At 40.1% G+C, this 17,085-nt stretch overlaps 1 protein-coding gene across 6 annotated transcripts in view; it reads right to left on the bottom strand.

The window, feature by feature from the left end:
- The window catches only part of GPR156 (G protein-coupled receptor 156), a 132,892-nt gene that overhangs the window by 23,664 nt on the left and 92,143 nt on the right, over positions 1-17,085 (bottom strand). For all 6 annotated transcript variants that reach the window (XM_074033377.1, XM_005548050.5, XM_065539164.2 and 3 more), the window contains 2 exons: positions 6,190-6,319; positions 5,828-5,938 (listed from right to left, as the gene is read on the bottom strand). In XM_074033377.1, coding sequence (XP_073889478.1) covers positions 5,828-5,938; positions 6,190-6,309 — 231 coding nt within the window. In that variant the 5' untranslated portion in view covers positions 6,310-6,319. The remainder of the gene's footprint in view (positions 1-5,827; positions 5,939-6,189; positions 6,320-17,085) is intronic.

Raw genomic sequence — 17,085 nt, 5'->3', positions numbered from 1 at the left:
AAACAGAGTGGTTGTATGGGTATTTTAAGTATGGTTTCTACTGAATGTGGATTGCTTTCACACCATTGTAAAACAGAAAAACTGTTAAGTTGAACCGTTGTATGTCAGGGACCATCCGTATTTGACTTAGGATGAAGAGAATGTGTTAGTTTGTGACTACAAAAATAAATGGAGAAAAATATACACTGTGATAGGATTAAAACATTAAACATCAGGGAAGAGAGAAAATAAAGGGAATTATGATGAAGGCTCAGATGAAGAGTGTATATATAATAGCATTTACTAATAGGAGCAGAAGAAATGTGGATCTGAGCTTTTGACAACCAATGAAAAGAAAGAAGCGCAACCAGTTATATGATTCAAAGTGTTTGTAAAATTAAAAACAAACCAATTGCCTAATCAAACTGTTCAAAACTAGTGATAAAGGGAAACTACTCAAAGCAAGCAGTGACGAAAGACACATTTTGTGTAGACATAAACATGAGACTTCTCATCAAATAGAAGGCCAAGTGAGAAGACAGTGCAGGAACATCTTGAAAGTACTGGAAGAAGAAAAGAAAATTTCAGTCTAGAATTCTATACTTAGTAATATATCTTTCAGAAACAAAGGCAAAATAAAGACTTTTTCAGATAATCAAAAGCTGAAAGAATTCAGTAGTAGCACACCCACACTGGAATGTTAGATATCCTTCAGGCAAAGGAAAATAATATGAGACAAAAATGTGGATCTATACAGGAAATTAACAACACTGGAAAAGGTAACTAAACAAAAAAATACAAGATTCGTTTTCATTACTTAAATATCATTAAAGAAAATAACAAAATTCAGCATGTTGTCCTGGGTCTTAAAAATAAAAAATAAAATATTTTAAAAGATAATTGATTTATTAAACAAAATAATTGTATGGGGCTTATAACGTAACACCAAAGATAGGAATAGGGATAAAAGGAAGCATACTATTGTAAGATACTTATACATGAGTGCCAATTATGCAATTTTATAGAAATTCTTCTTGAAATTGAAAAGAAGGGAATAGTTCCCAACTCATTTTATAAAGCCAACATTACTCTGATACCAAAACGAGAAAAATACATTACAAGACAACTACAGAGCAATATGTATTAAAAACATGAATGTACAAATTCTAAACAAAGTTTTTATAAAAATGAGTCCAACAATTATGAAGAGGATAATGTATCATGACCAAGTGGAGTTTATCCCAGGGATGGAGGTTGGTTTGACACCCTAAATCACTTAACATATGGGCAGATAAAGAGATAAAGAGCAGGAGCGTAGAGGATTTTTAGAGCAGTAAAACTACTCTGTATGATACTGTAACGGTAGATATATATCATTATACATTTGTCCAGACCCATAAAATGTACAACACCAAAAGTGAAACTTAATGTAAAGTACAGACTCTGGGTGATAATGATGTATTAATGTAGGTTCATCAATTGTAATAAATATACACTCTGATGGGGAATATTGATAATGGAAGAGGCTATGCATGTGTGGGGAAAGAGTGTATATGTAAAACCTCTGTACCTTCTGCTCAATTCTTATGTTAACTTAAAACCACTCTAAAAAATAAAGTATTGTATAAGGGTTTAAAAAAAAAAACCATTTAACATAATCCACCACGTGAATGAACTAAAAAAAGAAAAACCATATGATCATCTCAATAGACCCAGAAAAAGTTTTTGACAAAACCCAACATCAATTCTTGATTAAAACTCTCAGCAAAATAAGAGTAGAATAGTACCTCCCCAGCTGGATAAATGGCATCTACAATAAAACTACTGCTAACATCATTCTTAGTTTTGAAAGACTGTTTTCCCCATAGGATCAAGAATAATAAAGGTATCTGCTCTCACCACTTCCATTCAGATTGTACTATTGTTTCTAGCCAGTGCAATCAAACAAGAGATTGAAAATCAATTATCTTTATTAACTGATGATATGGTCATCTACGTAGAAAATCTGACAGACTCTATAAAAAGCTGCTAGAGGCCGGGCGCGGTGGCTCACGCCTGTAATCCCAGCACTTTGGGAGGCCGAGGTGGGTGGATCACAAGGTCAGAAATCGAAACCATCCCGTGAATGGTGAAACTTTGTCTCTACTAAAAACACAAAAAATTAGCTGGGCGCGGTGGCGGGTGCCTGTAGTTCCAGCTACTCGAGAGACTGAGGTAGGAGAATGGCGTGAACCTGGGAGGCGGAGCTTGCAGTGAGCTGAGATTTCGCCACTGCACTCCAGCCTGGGCAACAGAGCGAGACTCTGTCTAAAAAAGAAAGCTGCTAGAACTAACACGTACTTACTTTAGAAAGGTTGCAGTATACAAGCTAAGCATATAAACATTAATTATATTTATGTGGCCAGGCACGGTGGCTAATGCCTGTAATCCCAGCACTTCAGGAGGCCGAGGAAGGCAAATCATCTGAGGTTGGGAGTTTGAGACCAACCTGGCCAACATGGTGAAATCTCGTCTCTATTAAAAATATAAAAATTAGCCGGGTGTGGTAGCAGGCACCTGTAATCCCAGCTACTTGGGAGGCCGAGGCAGGAAAATCGCTTGAACCTGGGAGGCGGAGGTTGCAGTGAGCCAAGATCGCACCATTGCACTCCAGCCTAGATAACAGAGCCAGACTCCATCTCAAAAAAAAAAAAAAAGTAATTATATTTCTATATATTAGCAACAAACAACTGGAAAGTGAAATTTGAAAAATAATAACATACAAAACAGCATAAAATATAAAATACCTAGAAATAACTTTGATGAAAGATGTGAAAGAACAATATTGAAAAGTACAAAAAAAGATGGGAAAAATTAAAGAGCTAAATAAATGGGTTCATGGGAAAAAAGACACACATTAGTAAGAAGCCAATTCTCCACAATTTCATCTATATTAGATTCAACATAATCTCAAAAGAATTTTTGTAGAAATCAGTAAACTGATTCAAAAATTCACATGAGCATTCAGAGGACCCAGATTAGCCAAAACAACATTGAAAGAGAAGAAGAAAGTCAAAGAACCAATACTCCCTGATTTCAAGATTTAGTATAAAGCTACAGTAATCAAGGTAATATGGTATTGCTGTTGAGACAGACACATCAGTGAGACAGAATGGAGGGTCTAGAAATAGATCTACACACCTATGGACAACTGATTTTCAACAAAGGCACAAAGGTAATTCAGTGAAGAAAGGACAATGTTTTCAACAAATGGTGTTGGAACAATCAAATGTCTGTATGTAAAAAAATAAAATTCAATCAATACATCATACCATATACCACAATTAACTCAAAATGGATGGATCATAGGCTTAAATGTAAAAGCTAATACTCTAAAATTTCTAGAAGTAAACACATGAGAAAACCTTTTGGGGCCTTAAGTTAGGCAAAAATTTCTTAAATATAATACCAAAAACATGATCCATAAAAGAACACATTGGAGCCGGGTGTGGTGGGTCATGCCTGTAATCCTGGAACTTTGGGAGGCTGAGGCTGGTGAATCACTTGAGGCCAGGAGTTTGAGACCAGCCTGGCCAACATGGTGAAGTCTCTACTAAAAATACAAAAAACAAACAAACAAACAAACAAAAACCTAAAAACAAAGAACATATTGGTAAATTCGACTTCATCAGAATTAGAAATGCCTTTGAAAGACACTCTGAAGTAAATGAAAGTAAAAGGAACAAAAGAATAAACTGGAAGAAAATCTTTGCAAATCATACATCTGATAAAGGGTTTATATCCAGAATATAAAAAGAACTCACAAAACTCAATAATAAGACAACAAAAAATCCAATTTAAAAATGGGTGACGTTGGGCACAGTAGCTCATGCCTGTAATCCCAGCACTTTGGGAGGCCAAGGCAGGCAGATCATGAGGTCAGGAGTTCGAGATCAGCCTGGCCAACATGATGAAACGGTGTCTCTACTAAAAATACAAAAATCAGCCAGGCACGGTGGCAGGTGCCTGTAATCCCAGCTACTTCGGAGGCTGAGGCAGGAGAATCACTTGAAACCGTAAGGCGGAGGTTACAGTGAGCCAAGATCACACCACTGCACTCCAGCCTGGGTGAAAGAGTGAAACTCTGTCTCAAAAAAAAAAAAAAAAAAAAAAAAAAAAAAGGGGGTGAAAGATTTGAACAGTCTGCCAAAGAAGGTGTATGGATGGCAAGTAAGCATGTAAAGAAATACTTAATATTGCATTAGAGAAATGCAAATTTGAAACCATAATGAGATATTACCACACATACCTATTAGAATGCCTAAAGTGAAAAAGACTGATCAAATCAAATGCTGCCAAGAAGGTGGAGGAAATGGACTCTCATACATTGCTGGTGGAAATGCAGAATGGTACAACCACTTTGAAAAACAGTCTGACAGTTTCTTAAAAAGTTAAATATACACTTACCATATGATCTAACCATCCTACTCTTAAAATATTTTTTTCTAAAAAAAAAAATTAGGTTTTCACCCAAGAGAAATAAAAGCCTATGTCTAAACAAAGAGTTTGTACATGAATGTTCATAGCAGCTTTATTTTTAATCGCCACAACTGGCAATAACCCAAACATCCATCTACAGATAAGCAAATGTGTATCTATGCATTGTAATATTACTCAGCAATAACAAAGAAAGAACTATTGATGCACACAACATAAATAACTATAATATTCATAAAAACAATTATGTGAGTAAAATAAGCCAGAGAAAAAAGAGTCCATACTGTATGGTTACATTTATAGAAAACTCTGGAAAATGCAAACTCATCTACAGTGACAGAAAGCACATCAATGATTTCCTGAGGATAGGAACAAGGGATATAAGGATTGGACAGGAGAGGGAGATAACAAAGGGTTGCAAGGAAGTTTTTGAAGATGAGGGATATGTTCATTATGCACCATGTTTCTTGGTTGTATATCCATGTCACGATTTATCAAATCATATGCTTTAAATATGTGCAGTTCACTGCATGTCAGTTATACTTCAATAAAGCTATGTTTAAAAAAGAAATTAGTGTTCTTGAGGGATGAATGCAGTTTTTGTCCTTTCAGGCAATCTTCTTCACAGGTATGGTTGCTCACAGCTGAGCTTTTGGTAAGTATGCACCATGATTCAATAACATTTGCTAAAAAAAAATTCCCATCATTCCAGAGAAGTAAACACCAACTGAATGATATATTGGGTCTGGGCAGGGCCTATACCCAATGAGGGTACTGGTCAGGAATTGAGGTTTGAGCAGTCTCATCAGACAACCTGAGAAAATGGGGAAATGTGGTTAAGTTGATGACTGATCTCAGGGACATGTCGGTGATCTGGCTGCTACATAACTTAGGGTTGATTCTTCCTGCTCTTCTTTGCTCACTTCTCTGGACACATCCTTCTCTGCCTTCTATATAGAAAAGAACTGAGCTCCAGGGAAGGAAATAACTACTTACTTGCTATAGTTTCTCTGTAATCACTCTTCCTCCCTTCACTTCCAGCTCACACCTGTGCCAAACAACAGTCTCTGGACATCTTGTTCGGCCTCACACTGGTGCCAGGTATTGGCCAGCTCACATGTCCCCACAGGGCCTGGGGTACATAGGAACCAGAGCCCACGTTTGAAGCCCTCTCTTCAACAGCAGTGATCCACAGCCTTCCAGGCCTGAGGCCTTATGAGGCCGCATGATTTCAGGGTTTGGAATGAGAAACAAGAACTTCGGATGTCCTGAAAGGGGCTAGGCTCAGTAATCTGCATGAGTTTCTCTAGCTGTTAACTAATGCTGAATCTGCCATCTACAATCAAGTATTGTGTACTTGCTGTCTACTTACCACTCTCTTGTCCGGCACCCTTTGGGTAAACACCTTGTAGAGTCGCCAGCTCTTTCCCAGAATGGGGCCAAACACAAGGGAGGTCCCAATGCACAGCATGGACAGTCTTATCTACAGGTGGAAGGGGACAGAAGAGTCACAAGAGGAACCTTTGTCAGTTCTCCACACACTCTGATTTGCAGGGTCTGGGTCCCACAAAGGGCATGGGGTACAGAGTGAACCTCACCAAGTGTTCTTGGATTGCCTCGAAAAGTGCCCACACCAAGGATAAAGGTAACCACCACCCATGGGAGCAGCTGGTTTAAAAAAATCATCACAACTTTAAAATTTTAGTCAAAACCAAATTTTAATACTTCACCTACCTGAATGAGAGTTTCCATTGAGCTCCCCACTAAAACATCTTGAATCCCAAAGAGGTAAGCGCTACTGTAAGTCAGACAACTGCCCAATAAGGTCACAATGTTCAGATTGGGACTGGACATCTTCACAATCCTAGAGGGCATCAGGAAGAAAGACACTTACAGCCATGACCTTTTGCCTTGAGGCCAAAGACCTATGAGATCAAAGCTTCCTCACCAGCATAATCTCCAGTGCAGCCTCGGAGTGAAGGACCACTGGGAAGAAACCACTTTATAGCCCTGTGAAAACTTATGATTTCTTTAAATTTATTTTCAAAAAGAACTAAACTCTGGCACTTATTGCTTGTATAACTCCAAGTCTTTTAAAAGAAGGCTGACTACCTACAAACAGGTAGTACTGGAGAAGAGCTGGGATTTTATCCATGAAGTTTATGGTTGCTAGGGGACTGCCATGTGCAGCTTAGTGAATTAATAACCAGCAGGTAGATACCCACAGTTTGGAGCCCTTAGAAATGAGCTGTAAGGTAAACTATTTGGAAACAATGTTTTTTTTTTTTCATATACTATTTGCTTTATTTGATATGTAAACCGTTTTCCTCTACTTGACCAAGAAAGAAAGAAGATAAAGGGATTAGAAGCAAGAAATTGGGGAAGGGCCTTTTCTCAAGTATTAACAGTTTTAGATGAGATTAGAGACAAATTTGAAAGTGAGAGGGAGATGTGAATAATCAGGGGTTCAGACAAATACCCCGGGCACCAACAGAGGTTCAGGATGTGAACTGGTTAACCTAAGGGCAACGCCAGTCTCACACTGGACAGTGACTGATACTAATTAATTACAAGTAACAAGAAGGAAAGCCATTGTATTTAAGAATTGTAATCTAAATAGTGTATATAAATGCAACATTTCTACTAAAAGTCATTTGATAATTATACTTTGCTATACTTTTATTTTTAAATCATAACTAAGGAGGAAAGCATTCTTACCTATGTCTCTTGGTGACCTGGCAGGCCACCTTAAAGGCTAGGGCCAAGGCAAAACTATCCACTTAGTGAAGCTTGTTCTAGCCACAGGCAAAGCACCTAGGAGGCACTAAACAGTTTGGCAGTGCTGGATTTGCAAACATCATAACTGCCATGAGCACAGCTTAGTTACTTTGTGTCTGACATTGTGATACATCCATACACACAAGAACACCAAACCACTGTCCCAGGCCCCAGGTACTGTCACCATAGGCCAGTGAGTCCAGATGAGCTGAACCTTGTTTTGGAGGGAAGATTTTCTTATTTTTCTAAAAGTGAGAGCAACTTTCATGCATACCCTTTCTAAAATGAGAATAATAATTATATGATCTACCTTCAAAGAGTTGTGAGGATTTCATGAGGCAATATGGCAAAATGCTTGGCACACGGCCTGGCACATAATAGGCATGCTGCCAACGTCAGCTGTTTATATTATAATCTCACTGTCCTCCTCTTCCAGGTTTTAGAAACCTAGGAATCACCTTTTCCTTCTGTTTCTTTATCAGAAATACCCAATCAATTGCCAGGTTTCTTTCACTTCTTCTTTTTTTAAAAAATTTTTTTGAGACAGAGTCTCACTCTGTTGCCCAGGCTGGAGTGCAGTGGCACAATCTCGGCTCACCGCAACCTCCCCCTCCCTGGTTCAAGTGATTCTCCTGCCTCAGCCTCCCGAGTAAATGGGATTACAGGCGCCCGCCACCACGCCCAGCTAATTTTTGTATTTTTAGTAGAGACGGGTTTCACCATGTTGGTCAGGCTGGTCTTCTACTCCTGACCTCAAGTGATCTGCCCGCCTCGGTCTATCAAGGTGCTGGGATTACAGGTGTGAGCCACTGTGCCAGGCCTCTTTCACTTCTTATTTCAAAGTCTCTGAGCTTTCTCTCGCTCTCCATCTTTTTTTTTTTTTTTGAGACAGAGTCTTGCTCTGTTGCCCAGGTTGGAGTGTAATGGTGTGATCTTGGCTCACTACAACCTCTGCCTCCTAGGTTCAAGCAATTCTTCTGCTTCAGCCCCCTGAGCAGCTGGGATTACAGGTGCCCACCACCACACCAGGCTAATTTTTGTGTTTTTAGTAGAGAGAGGGTTTTGCCATGATGGACAAGCTGGTCTCAAACGCCTGACCTCAAGTGATCTGCCTGCCTCAGCCTCCCAAAGTTCACTCTTCTTTTTCTTTTTTTTTTTTTTGAGACAGAGTCTTGTTCTGTTGCACAGGATGGAATGCAGTGGGGCAATCTTGGCTCACTGCAACCTCCATCTCTCTAGGTTTAAGCGATTCTCATGCCTTGGTCTCCCCAGTAGCTGGGTTTACAGGCATGCGCCACCACACCCATCTAATTTTTGCATTTTTAGTAGAGACAGGGTTTCACCATGTTGGCCAGGCTGGTCTTGAACTCCTGACCTCAGGTGATCCGCCCACCTCAGCCTCCCAAAGTGTTGGGATTACAGGTGTGAGCCACCGCGCCCGGCCTCTCCATTCTTGATACCATATTTATCCAGGATACAATCATGTTAGGAGCAATGGAACTGGAGTTGAGGGTAACAGGTGGGTATACCAGCTCTGCCACTCACAGCTGACTAAGCCTGTCTGACCAGGAAACAGGCTCCTATTTCCTCATCTGTAAAATGAAAATAACATCATCTTTTGTATCTACCCCACAGGTTATTGCAAAGATGAGATGATGTATGTGCCAAAACTTTTGCAAACTTTAAGATGATGAAAAAATACTACTTTTTAGATTTTTGATGTAATCTTCAGCTCTCAGTAAACACCAATTTTTCCCTGTTCTGGTATGTTCTGTACATTACATTCAGAATCATTAATCTTAACATACCACCTTTATCATTTAGCAAAAGAGCTACATGTATAAAGAACAATCTTCTATGGTTTACCTTAAGTCTCCTATATCCAAATTTAAGATCTAGCCCTATTATATGATCTACTTATTCATTCAGGTCTGCCTCCTCAGCCTCCATGTCTTCAGATTGTGGACTTATGGAGAGTGATTTTCCTTAATTTCTTTATCTCTCCACAAAAGAAGGGGAAATATGTGGTGAATATTAACTACAGAAGTAAGAACAGTGCTAACCAGCAGCTTCACAAAGCATTTTTTAAAGAAAAGTACTCCATTAGAGAGACCAGTGCTGACACTGATTCAGAGCAGAGAGTACTGCTGACCTGGCATCAGCCGCTTGGTGCAGTCAGAAGTTTGAGCAATGGCACAAGCAGTGGGTGGACTCCTGCAAGACCCATAACCCGGCTATTCCTCCCCATGGCCATTCTCATGTTCCTGCACATAAGCCATGACTATCTGACGGTGACCTCGTCACCAAGCAACTGCCTGGATTTCACAGCCACATGTCTGTTTGGTCTAGATCACTGATCGGTAAGTTTCTCTCATAATTTTTCTTTGGACCCATTTTATTTGAGTATCACTATACAATCAGTTTTCCTTTGAGTGATACAGTACTGCATGAAATCCTGATTGAGGATTCCTTCTCTTTCTGATTTAGCTAAAAGGAACTCAATTTAGTCATTTTCCACAAAATATACATTGAATAGTTTTCACCTCTCAGACAGTGATGCTAATTCATTATTCAAATAGATATACTATGGACTTATATATGCATGTTGTGACATTTTTCCTGAGCAATCTTACTGAAAACTTGCCTCAGGGAACAAAAGATGAATACAAGATGATTTCCCTTTTTTGTTTGGCCAAGTTAACACCTGTGAAGTCACTGAAAGGTGAATCATCTCCAATTCAGCAGGTGAATTATGTATGTCTGGGGAATGTCTTTGCCACGTTGGTAGGAATTCAGCCACCAATGTCATTTATATTTTTCTATTGAGCTAAAAGATGAAACCTACATAGTTGAATATTTTAATCAGTCACAAACACATAATTTCCACAAAGCAAATAGATTTCAATATTGTATACTTAATTACAGATAGCCAGTACTATCTAGATTACTTGTCTTCCATTTATGAAGAGTAAAATGCCTGAATTGGGTTACTGTCAGTCAGAAACAAGGTGAAGTTTTTTGTTTTTTTTTTTTTTTTTTTTAAAGGATTATATAGCTATCTCATTATCTCTTCCTCTTCATTTATTGAGTGGAAATGTAAGACAAGAACTTTCTTGATTTTTCTATCCTCAAGTGAGGTTTCAACACGTATAGGTAAATATCGAACTACATCTGCAAAACCTGTATAATTCTGCATTATCATTTCAATAGTGTCTAATGAATTCAGATACTTAAGTGGCATCCACCAGCTCAACGGTATGATGTTGCAAAACTTTATCAAATGTTACTTTCTGAACTTGGCAGTTCATTTTATTTGGAGTTACTGAGTCTGAAAACATGGCCAGAGAATGGAGCACAAGGTACTTGTTGGCATGCTGTGACTAACAGAAAACTTCCCTAAGATGTCACAAGACCATGCTTTCTAAAATGCTACAAAAATTGATGTAAATCATATCACTGAGCTTTAACCTATCCAAAACCAAATATGAATGTCTTTCCAAAATGCTTTCTAATAAAGCAATTAAGATTTAAATTGTGAAAATTTATCCAATTTCTTTATTAACTTACTATTTTGGATCCATGCTACAGTGGGATTATAAATCTATCTCAAATAAAACTCCAAACAGCTTTATCATAATGTTATCTGATGTGTTTCAGCAAATTTGATCTTTTAATATCTTGCTTATTTCTAATGTATACACTAATCTGCACCCAATTAAAATTCTGCACACCTCAAGCTAATATTAGTGGGACCTCTAACCATTTGTATTTAAAGTGTCTATCATAAGGCCTGACCCTATTCCTTACTCTCGTGCCTGGGCCCCATCCTAGTAGAACATCCTAGGAGATTTCATTAGCCTTTCAGCCTCCAGAGTTCTAAATTATTCAATCATAATGATTTCACTTTATTCCTCTTCAGACACCCATCCCCAGGTTACACTCTGGGTCTTAGGGTCATTCAGAATGGTTCCCCTTCAGGAATTTTAAATACCAATATCCCAACACCAATTTGACTACAATCTGTTCAAAATTTAACTCCAAGCCTCCCCCTCAATCGCTCACATTCTTCCCCATTTCAGATAATGGCAACTCCACCTTTCAATTTGCCTGGACCAAAAACCTGGGAGTCATCCTGACTCTTGCTCATCACCCACATCCAATCTGTCATAAATCTTGTTGGCTCTATCCTCGAAATACATCCAGAATCTAACTCCTTCTCACCACCTCTGCTGCCACCACCTGATCAAAGTCTTACTTTGCATTTCTTATTTAGATTATTGCAATAGCCTCCTAACTGGTCTCCCTGCTTCTACCCTGGCACTTCCCTCAAGTCTATTTTCAACATAGCTGCTAGAGTAATCCATTAAAGAGAAATAAGATCATGTCACTTCTCTGCTCAAAACCCCACAATGACTCTCTATTTCCCAGAGGGAAAGTCAGTCTTTACCAGAGTTTACAAAGCCTACACATTTGATCCCTGTTGTTTCTCAACCTCATTTCTTACATCTTCTCCAGGCCCATCCCACTCCAGCCACACGCCTCCTTGCTGTTCCTTGAAAACACCAGGCACTCACACACTGCGAGGCTTTGAAGTGGCTGTTCTCTCTGCCTGGAATATTTCAATACATGGATCTGCATAGCTCATCCTCTTTCTCTCCTGACTGCGTGTTCATATGTTACCTTCTCATGGTATGATGACAACCCTATTTAAAATTACACCCTATCCACGGAATTCTGAATCCTCATCCTGCTCTATTCTCTTCCCCTGCCCCCATCCAACCATAGTACTTATTACCTTTTAACGTATTACATAATTTACTTATTATTATGATTTTGTTTATTGCTTTCTCCTCCCAATAGAATTGTGCATGATGTACTCCCAGAACTAGAAAACTACCTGGACACTGAAGGCACTCAATAAACATTTGAGGAATAAATGAATGAGGGTCCTACCCTCCAGCCCTCTCATGTGCTTACTCCTACCACATTTGTACATTGACAGCCTACAGACCTCCAGTCACTTGGTTCTTTTGCTTCCTCATAGTCTATCAGTCTCTCTTCCTATCTCAACCCAATTTCAGATCCCTGGTTGGTCATCTGAACTGTTCTCTCAATAACACCCAATTCCCTTTTCAAACAAGACCTTCTGTAGCATCTGCCCAGTAAACTCAGATCAGAGCCATAATCCATTGTCTGCTTTTGCATCCAGGCAGCTGAGAGGTGCAGGAGAAAATTAGACAACCTTGCAGATTGTTGCCACCAAAACTGATGTTCTCCAACATCGATCTGCCAAGCTTACTATGCCATCCATCTTTTTATTTATTCTGAGTTATTTCTGTACATTTTCTTTGTGAGTGACTCACCTCACAGGACTCAAAGAAATAAGAGTATGTATCTGTATAGATGATGCCCTCAGTCTAGGTTTGGTGCCATCCTCTATGTCCCTACAACACCCCAGGGTCTATGTGCATCAGTACAATTGTCATGTTATATTACTGCCTTTTAATGTTAGTTCCACTGGACAGTTTCTACTCCTTAAAACCCAGGCTGTTTCTTGTTCTATAACTCACACCATAGCACGGTCTTTGGAAAATGGTAAGTGTTCCATAACCATCTGTTGAATGAATTCATTAATGGATATGGAAACCCCTTCTCTTCTTCCTTTCTTTGTCCTCTTCCCTAATCTTATTTTTCACTGGCAAAGCACTCCCCTGTTAGGCAGAAGGCTGAGGGCTAGGCACGTGTGCCATAAGGCTTTTAAAGTACCAGAGATCTGTGAGAGTTGGGGGCGAGTTAGGAACTTGTTCAATGCCTATGTGTTAGGAGGGGCACATTTTGGGTAATTGTAGTGGTTTCAGGGTGATCCCCACGGTCCCCTGGAACCGCTGATAATTCCTTGGAATTAGTGAACACAAGGGCCAGATATATTTGGGGGGCTCTGAGTGCTGTGGATGCCGTGAACTTCCATAGACACTGGGTTTTCACCACGTTACCAAATCTGCACACCCCAAACCCTCACTAAAAAGCTTCACATTCTGGGTAAGCCCTTCCTTTGCTTTCCCTCTCAGCATAGAGCTGAAAGGAGTCTAAAAATAAATGAGAGAAAGCATCCTAACAGGATGCCTGTAAAGCTTTTTCCTCTCTCAATCTTTTTGTTTCTAGGAAAGTGTAGCACCTTGGAGGAGTGTGTATATTCACATATGCCCATGTGTATATATGTTTACTTGTCTCCAATGAGATAGGGCCACTTGAAAGATTCTTTGCCAATGGCTGAATTCTTGCTGGAGGATTCTCCCAGGAAATGCTTTTGTCCAATATGTTTCTCACATCGTGTTTTGAGGGCCACGTAGGCCCAGAGATATGATGATAGCCCTTGTCAAGCAATTGATGGATGAGATCTCATCTTCACGACCACACAGATTACAGACTCTCAGTAGACATCTGCATCAGAAGTTAACAACATGCATCCCACCCCCAGGCTTCAGAAAATCTGCTGATCTTGGACTGAGTTGCTGCTTGCAGCTGGGCTAGGAAGCATGCATTTTTACACCCTTGAAGTCAGTAAATTATATCTTTTTACATCCTTGAAGCCAGTAAATTTGTAAATTATGTTTTGTCATGAGCCAAACATTCAGCACCGCCTCTTGTCCTGGGTGGACCTGGCCTTTCCAAATCAGCCTGCTTTCCTGTAGTCCTGCTTCGTTTCACATGGAGAGAGGGAGCTCCTTACCCTGCACTGTCAGTTCAGGCCCACAGCTGCTGAAATTGCATCTGGAAGAACAGAGACATTCTGCCCACAGAATAGCTGAATGGTTAGCAGTGCTTGGACCTGATGAAATCAAAGGTCTCTTCTAGCTTCTCCCTTCTCAAGTTATGCCAGAGACAGTTTTTTATTTTTTCCTTTTTTTTTTTTTTTTTTTTTTTTAGACAAAGTCTCATTCTGTTGCCCAGGCTGGAGTGCAGTGAGGCACACTCAGCTCACTTCAACCTCCGCCTCCTGGGTTCAAGCAATTCTCGTGTCTCAGCCACCCCAAGTAGCTGGGATTACACGCATGCGCCACCATCCCTCCCTAATTTTTGTAATTTTAGTAGAGATGGGGTTTTGCCATGTTGGCCAGGCTGGTCTCAAACTCCTGGGCTCAAATGATCTGTCCGCCTCAGCCTCCCAAAGTGCTGGGATTACAGGCGTGGGCCACTGCTCCCAGCCCAGAGACAAATTTCTTTTCTCTATCCTTAGCTTATTAATAAGCTGGTTACACTTTGCATTTCTGCCTCTCTTTCTTAACCAGGAAGAGCAGGCTGACTTGGTTTACCAGAGGTGCAACAGAATTTACATCCAAATCAAATGGTCAAACAAACAAAATATTTAGCTATAAGTGTAAAAGAAGACTTGCTAAGTATCGTGCCCCCAAATTCCCCTTTAGCAAATGACCTTGTTTTTCCCATGCTTTATGAGTTCTTACTTTAATGATCTTCATGTGCCAAATATTAATTCAACAATTCCTAAATACCAACTTGCCAATGTATTAAGAACCAGAGATAGGAAGGCAAAGGAGATATAATCTCTGCTATCAGCGTATTAGGACACCACCTCCTTGGTTTCTGACCTTTTCATTGCAAAGACGATTTTCCTATTTGTTCTTTTTCTTTAAAATAGAATAAAATTTTAATTGAATATTAGAAGTTGTTTTATCAGTATCCACTTGGCCATTTGACAAAAATCTATATTCCTGAATCTGTGTATTATAGATATTAATATGTGAATATACATATAAATTGATAGTATACAAATTTCAGCATTCATAGCTCCCTTGGACTATAAACAGGCCTAAGGATCAACTTTTTTTTTCTTTCTTTTTTAATTTTACTTTAAGTTCTGGGATATGTGTCCAGAATGTGCAGGTATGTTACACAAGTATACATGTGCCATGGTGGTTTGCTGCACCTATCAACCAGTCATGAAGGTTTTAAGCCCCACATGCATTAGGTATTTGTCCTAATGCCCTCCCTCCCCTTGCCCCCCACCCCTCAAGAGGCCCCAGTGTGAGATGTACCCCTCCCTGTGTCCATGTGTTCTCATTGTTCACTTCCCACTTATGAGTGAGAGCATGCGGTATTGGGTTTTCTGTTCCAGTGTTAGTTTGCTGGGATCAACTTTTTAATTTAATTTAATTTTGAGACAGAGTTTCACTCTCTCGTCCAGGTTGGAGTGCAGTGGCATGATCTTGGCTCACTGCAGCATCGATCTACTGGGTTTAAGTGATCCTCCCACCTTAGCTTCCCAAGTAGCTGGGACTACAGGTGCATGCCATCACACCCAGTTAGTTTTTATTTTTTTGTAGAGACAAGGTCTCACTTTGTTACCCAGGCTGGTCTTGAACTCCTGGAGTCAAGCAGTCCTCCCACCTTGGCCTCCTGAAGGGTTGGGATTACAGGCATGAGCCACCTCTCCTGGCTAGGATCAACTTTAAAAGTATCCTTGAAACTATTTTAAAAGCTGAAATATGGAAATTTGGATATAAGACTAAATGCCTTGAAGTTTAGGAACAGTAGTGAAAAAGCATAGTGATAAATTCAAGATAAGTTGGTGATGAGGAGGGGTAAAAAGCCCCAAAGGATACCTCTACTGGAAAGGAAGTTTGTGTGGCTTTACTTAGGAATATTATGGGCACATTCTACTTTGTTTGTTTGTCTTCAAAAAAATAGTTTCTGAATGTATTTTTGCCATATCTCATGCAATTATATTTTAGATGTGCTTTTAAATGCCACGGGAAAACACTAGACACACACGCAAAATCCTCTTTTCGCCTAGAACCTCAGACTCTAGGGTTACGACCCTGGCATGTGTTGTAATTTATGAGGCAGTGATTTCAACTTCCTTTCTCTGTTTAGCTGCAGGAAAAGGCCTTGAGCAATTCCTGGCAGGTGACTTGTAGCTCTTCCAAAAGGGCAGAGCAGATGTCCTGATTTTAAGTAGGGCATGAAGCACAAGCACAATTGGCCCTAGGAAACATCCAATCACAAGGAGTCACTGCTAAAGCAGAATATTATGGGCTACCAGGTGACATGCAAATTGATCTCTTTGAGGCAGGAAAGATTGCCTGCCATACTGGGGAAGATTCCGCTTTCCTCTTTTTTTTTTTTTTTTTTTTTTTTTTGAGATGGCGTTTAACTCTTGTTGCCCAGGCTGGAGTGCAGTGGTGTAATCTCGGCTTGCAGCAACCTCCACCTCCCAGGTTCAAGCAATTCTCCTGCCTCAGTCTCCCGAGTAGCTGGGATTACAGGTGTGCGCCACCATGCCCAACTTATTTTGTATTTTTAGTAGAGACGGGGTTTCTCCATGTTGGTCAGGTTGGTTTCAAACTCCTGTCCCCAGGGTGATCCGCCTGCCTCAGCCTCTGGAAGTGCTGGGATTACAGGCGCGAGCCACTGCACTCAGCCTCTTTCCCTTCTTTCTTATCTTCGATTCTGTGGCAGAACTCTGGGCCTGTGTGTATCTTGGAATCTGAGCGGAATCCTGAACAATGACAGCTGCTGGAATGGTTCCCCATTAAGCCAGAATCTAGGAATTCAGGATGTTGGGACTGGGTTTCACTCAGCTTTGTCCCCATCAGCACCTTCCACAAGGCCCCGAGCCTAGTAGAAACTTACTAAAAGCTTGTTACACTGCATAAATCATTAGAATTAGAAGGTTCAGTACTTGGAAGAGATGAAAGGACACGTGCTGTACAGGAAGGACTTGCTTGCCCATCTATCTCTCCACGGCAGGACTGGAGTCCCTGGGCTCTGAGGAACACAGTTTGAAAATCAGTGATCTGACCTGATTCCTTCATTTTCAGATGAAGAAATTTG

This window comes from Macaca fascicularis, chromosome 2 (genome assembly GCF_037993035.2).
Source record: "Macaca fascicularis isolate 582-1 chromosome 2, T2T-MFA8v1.1".
In the NCBI taxonomy this organism is placed as follows: Eukaryota; Metazoa; Chordata; class Mammalia; order Primates; family Cercopithecidae; genus Macaca; species Macaca fascicularis.
The sequence above is the reverse complement of the archived record's forward strand: the minus strand, read 5'-3'. Positions and strand labels throughout refer to the sequence as shown.